Source organism: Somniosus microcephalus, chromosome 9, assembly GCF_052327205.1.
Source record: "Somniosus microcephalus isolate GS21.2 chromosome 9, FLI_Smic_1.0, whole genome shotgun sequence".
Taxonomy (NCBI): Eukaryota; Metazoa; Chordata; class Chondrichthyes; order Squaliformes; family Somniosidae; genus Somniosus; species Somniosus microcephalus.
In genome coordinates, this window is record NC_140995.1 from 204,109,070 (window position 1) to 204,115,069 (window position 6,000).

Sequence of the window (6,000 nt, forward strand, 5' to 3'; positions counted from 1 at the left end):
TTAAGACTGAATACAAAATAATCAGAGCTACTTGGAAAGCCATCTACTGTATTACTTTGGTGCTGAAATACTAAAACCACGAGTGCTGAGTCAACGCTATCAATGTAGTAACAGTATTAGAAAGTAGCCTTCTGTAGGAACTGGGGTTCCTAGCCGAAGAATTCAGATCGACTCAGAAAATCAAAAACAATAAAATTTAATGAACAAACGAAGCTGTACAGGAAACTAAGATACAATGCAAATAGGTCTGGTCTGCTTGAAAGCCTCTCTGGAACCGCTAGAAGGTTCCGAGCTCTGACGTCATCACGTTCTTCCCGCTGTCGACACGTCCTTCCCGCCGTCGAGAGATCACGTGACGGACGGCATGACGTCATCACGCGGAGTACAGGAAAGAAGCCCTTGTATAGTTAACAGATACATTAAAAGATGCAGCCCCCAGCTGTACTACATTGCTGTAAAAGGAATTATATACAAATTGTCCATAATCCTCTGGTGGTTCCGCCACATGCGCCCCTCCCACCCCCAGAATTGCTTTTAACAGAGAAGGTAAGGCGAGAAGGGGGTCTGACGAGTCTGTCTGACCGACTGCGCTACCCCGGCAGCTGAAACGGAGCGCTAGAAGACGAACTGGCTGTTGGCTGTGGTTGGGATGACGCCGCAAGTGGAGAAGAGGTGGCCAGCTGTGGTCGACCCGGTGAGGCGGGCACTGGCAACTCGGCGGATGACTGTGGCTGTACTGGACCGGCAGTCGACGGTGGACGACCATGACGAGGCGGCTGAGCGGTGACGACTGGTTCGCTCAGATCCAGATGCGCCGGTTTCAACCGGTCGATGGAGATGTGGTCAGGCTTACCGCCGACGTCGACTGTGAAGGACTTATCACCTGACAAGATGACGCGGAACGGACCTGTGTAAAGCAGTTTGAGCGGGTTTTTGCGAGCATCCTGCCGAATGAACACGTATTCTGCGCTCTTAAGATCCACCGGGACATGGGAGCACTGCAGGTCATGATGCGACGTAGGCACTGGGATGACAAACCAATGATAAAAATTGACCATTCCCAGAAATTCCTGGAGGGCCCCGACGGTCTGAGGAAGAGGGAACGAGGTGACTGCTTCCACCTTCGTGACGGCGCCTTCTGAGGTGATTCTGTGTCCCAGAAAATCAATGCTGTGCAACCCAAACTGGCACTTGGCTGGGTTGATAATAACGCCATGTTGGCTGAGACGAGAAAAAAGGTAATGTGTTCTTTCGTGCTGTTACTGGCAATAAGGACGTCATCTAGGTAGACAAAGATGAACAGCAGATCGCGCAACACGGAATCCATGAGACGTTGGAAGGCTTGTGCTGCATTCTTCAGCCCAAACGGAGACGAAGGAACTCAGAGCCCGAAAGGTGTGACGACGGCAGTTTTGGGGACGTCCTAAGGATGCACGGGCACTTGACGATAGCCTCGGACGAGGTCTACTTTGGAAAAGATGGAATTCCCTGCCAGATGGGCCGAAAAATCCTGAATGTGAGGAATTGGGTACCGATCCGGTGTGGTAGCCTCATTCAGGCGGCTGTAGTCGCCGCATGGTCGCCATCTGCCGCCCGGCTTAGGAACAATGTGTAATGGTAAGGACCATTCGAACGTCGAATAATACCCAGGTGTTCTATTGAATGGAAATCCGCCTTGGCGGTCGCGAGTTTACCAGGTTCCAGCCTTCGAGCTCTCGCATAAACGAGGGATCCTGTCGTGGTAATGTGGTGCGCCACACCGTGCCTCGCGACTGAAGAAAATGTGGGCCTGGTGAGCTCAGGGAACTCACTGAGAAGACGAGAGAACTCATTTGGAGATGGGACTGCACAGGCAACTGACTAAGACATCGCGGTGCTTCGGTGGCAGGGGACCGAGTGAAAAGTGGAGGCACTGATTAGCCGGCAGTGTCGGACGTCGACGAGAAACCCGTTTGCGCAGAAGGAATCTGCCCCCAGGATGGCCTGTGAGACTTTCGCCGTGATGAACTCCCAAACAAAACGTTGGCTGCCAAAACTCAACTGGACCCTACGCTTTCCGAATGACCGCACCATTGGCTGCCTCGAGGGGGGAACCTTGACCGCCGGATTGAAGATCCAGCTTCAACGCTGGTAGGATACTGCACTGGGAGCCAGTATCAGAGAGAAAACGTCGCCCTGACAGGGAGTTTGTAATGTATAGGAGTTTCCCTGCGGACCCGACGGCCATCGCAACTCCGACGCATCCCTTAGGCCTTATTGATCTTCTCAGAAACCGCTGGTTTGGAGGTAGTTTTTTTTTTGCTGAGAAACTGCAGGGCGGACGGCAATTTCTGGCCTTCGCGCCGAAACGAGCGTGGTATGCACACCAGCCTGCAGGAGTCGTCGTCGGATTCGCTCTTGTGGGGAATGGGCGCCTCGTGGCTGCACAACATGACTGACAGGAACATATTTTATCTGCCTCTGCGGCGAGTTCAGCATAGTTTTGGCGCCTCGTGGCTGCACAAGATTGTTGTGAGATGGTGAATATTTTATCTGCTTCCACGGCGAGTTCAGCACAATCCGTGATCGCGGAATTGGCCAAGGCCGTCTGTACTGGCTCTGGTAGTTGACAGAGAAACAGCTCGCGGAACAGAAAACATTGCGATTCCGAGCCCAAAAGCGTGAGCATTTGGCTCATGAGCTCTGAGGGTTTTGAGTCCCCGAGGCCGGCATGGAGATAAGTCTGCGAGCGCGTTCCGACTTGGACAGACCGAAAATCTGCAGTAAACGTGCTTTTAAAGCTTCGTACTTGCCATCGCTCGGTGGACTCTCGAGGAGGCAGACGACCCGCAAGACGCTGTCGAGGGCGGAGACCACGTAATAATAACAGGTCGAATCCGCTGCTACTCCCCGGATTGCAAATTGGGCTTCCGCCTGGAAAAACCACACGGCGGGTTGTTGCTCCCAAAATTGCGGCAGTTTGAGGGTGACGGCGTTCGTGTCCATGATGTAACTTCAACGAAAATTGTTCGAAGAAATCAGGGTCACCAATGTAGGAACCGGGGTTCCTAGCCGAAGAATTGAGATCGACTCAGAAAATCAAAAACAATAAAATTTAATGAACAAACAAAGCTGTACAGGAAACTGTAAGATACAATGCAAATAGGTCTGGTCTGCTTGAAAGCCTCTCTGGAACTGCTAGAAGGTTCCGAGCTCAACTGCTAGCAGGTTCCGAGCTCTGACGTCATGACGTTCTTCCCGCCGTTGAGATCACGTGACGGACGGCATGACGTCATCACGCGGAGTACAGGAAAGAAGCCCTAGTACAGTTAACAGATACATTAAAGGTGCAGCCCCCAGCTGTACTACATTGCTGTAAAAGGAATTATATACAATTGTCCGTAATCCTCTGGTGGTTCCGCCACACTTCCCTTTCTGCTACCAACTCCAACTGACACCATCAGGCAGCTGCAGCATCTATTCTCTTTCATCTCTGCCCCAGAGCAGGTATACTTTATTTTTTAATCGCTTCTATAAATCATTTGCATTCCTTTGATCCTCTCTCTATACACGATATTCCACGGAGCAGGGGAAAACAGAAAGAGAATTTTAAAGATGCTTAAAGAACACCAGTTACTGCAGACCTTGAATAAACAGCCAGTAGAACAAATAAGGGTTGCATGCTTTAGCACAGGCGACAGCTCTTCCTTCAACTGAACCCCGACTTAAAACACTAAATGTAAGCAAGTTGTTTTCTGAGCAATAGAACCCCACCCTTGTACAGAAAATAATATCTGTTGAAACAATGCATTTGGAACAGTGCAACACATAATTGCAGTGTACTTTGCAACAGAGTAATAGGCTTGAATATTCAACTCTCCCAGATCCCTGGTCCAAGACTGGCCAACAGAGGGAGGGAACATCAGACACTTCACTAAGAGAGATTTTCAAGGACTAGGTTGGGTGAAGTTAGAGGAAGTTATCCCAGCCCTATTTCACACTTGGGTGTATAGGTCATCTAACCACCTTTCAGCTAAATGGGCTGCAAACTAGAAGGATGGAATTGCAGATAGAATGGTGAGAGAGAAATAAGATCCATAATAGCTATTTAAATGCAAATTTTAAAGAATGCTAAAATTAGAGCATCACCATTAGTGTCTTAAAAATAACAATATGGTTATGTCTGTTCATTTCTATTTAAATACCAAGAGCTGATCTCACTCTGATAAGCTGCTGAACTTACCAGTGTGGTGAACTCAAGTGAATCTCAGCAGTGATGCTGATTTGAACAGGGCATTTCAGTGGGGTCATTCCTTCCACAATCTTCAGGATTTTAAAACCCAAATTTGGATGTCACCTAATTAGTACTACCCTATATACGTAGTCTTCCTTATTCATTTTGTTATTATATTCATTCTCAGGATAAAGGACGTGGCAAGGCCAGCACTTATTGCCCAACCCTAGTTGCTCTCAAGATGGTGGTGATTGGCTGCCTTCCTGAACTCCTGCAGTTCATGTGGCGAAGGTACTCCCAGTGCTGTTATGTAGGGAGTTCCAGGATTTTGACCCAGCCAACAGGAAGTTGTCTCCCCCCCCCACAACTTGATGGGTGTCCTTCATCTTACTTTTTCCAATTTAAAAGACTAAAAGATTTAAATTAATCTCTTTTGCCAAATCAGGTTCGTTGTGACCATATAAGCCTTTTCTATTTTGAATAAAAATAGAATGAAAAATGGTACATGCTTAATCATATTCCTAAACATTAAGTATTTATACATTGCATTTATACAATATAGCTCCTTTCACAGCATCAGGACGTCCCAGCCTGCTTTACAGCCAATTAAGCAACTTTGAAGTGTTGGTCAAAATTGGGGGAAATAGAAACAGGATGCAAAAAAAGGGGAGAAATAAAATATTTTACTTCCTTTACCACAGCCACCATTTTGAAGCCAGAGTAGAACTGGGCCTTCAGACGGCGGCAGGTTGACACCTTGGTGCATCGCGGGACCCTCCAAGAGGGGAGGGAGAGACTGAAGGTCCCCCCGGGAGAGGAGGGAAGAAACTGGGGTCCCCCGGGGAGAGCAGGCCGCTCAGCACCCGGTTACAAATAGCCACTGACGGCACATTCAATGTCAGTGACCGTCTAAAGACACGCGGAGGGAGCTCGCACTCGGAACAAGTTCAGTCACAACACTGAAGGGGCGAGAGGCCAGCGCCCGGTTTGTAGGCCTGAAATCTTACGGGCGGAGCGGACATTAGTAAAAGTCGGTCTCAAAAAGAGGGGGAAAGTTGTGCTCAAGATCCCCGCGAGGAGGATCTACCGGGCCCGGGGGCGACTGTTGACTTCGGGGGGGGCAGGAGCGGGGGCGACTGTTGACTCGGGGTGGTGGGGGCGACCGTTGAATTGGGGGGGCGACGACCGTTGACTCGGGGGGAGCGACCACTGCCTCGGAGCCGCTCGCGCCGCCTCCCCGGGAAGGGAATGGAACGTACCTGCACACAGCCTCGCGCTCCAGCACAGCAGCGCGACGCCGCACAGCACCGGCCAACGCATGGTGACAGACAGGCAGCGAGCGATCACTCACAGACAGACAAGAGCCGCTCGCGCTGCTGCTTCCTCCGCTCTCGAGAACTTCCTGCTGCAGCTCACGTGACTGCGGTGCCGGTCTGGCCCCGGGGGAGGAGCCGCATCCGGGGCCAGCCGATAGGCCGAATCATCTCCTGCTATCAGGCAGTTAAGCAGGTGTCGCCTTAAACAAGCGGACGCAAACAATAAAAACTGTACCTTAACAAAAAATTTGAAGTAAACTTAAATAATATAATTTAATCACTCCTGCCTTCCACCCTATCACAGATCTTCCCTTTTGTTCTTCCCTCCCCCTCCCCCTGCGGTTGTTTAAAATCTGTTACATCTCAACTTTTTCCAGTTCTGATGAAAGGTCATCGACCTGAAATGTTAACTCTTGTTTCTCTCTCCACAGATGCTGCCTGACCTGCTGAGTATTTGCAGCATTTTCTGTT

The 6,000-nt window shown here is 49.8% G+C and overlaps 1 protein-coding gene across 2 annotated transcripts in view; it reads right to left on the minus strand.

The window, feature by feature from the left end:
• Positions 1 to 5,653, minus strand: part of cd164 (CD164 molecule, sialomucin) — a 30,883-nt gene extending 25,230 nt beyond the window's left edge. The window contains exon 1 of one of the 2 annotated variants that reach the window (XM_085997785.1): positions 5,473 to 5,653. In XM_085997785.1, the coding sequence (XP_085853911.1) occupies positions 5,473 to 5,533 (61 nt within the window). In that variant the 5' untranslated portion in view covers positions 5,534 to 5,653. The remainder of the gene's footprint in view (positions 1 to 5,472) is intronic. The other variant, XM_085997784.1, reaches the window with a different exon arrangement.
• Positions 5,654 to 6,000: the final 347 nt, after the last annotated feature.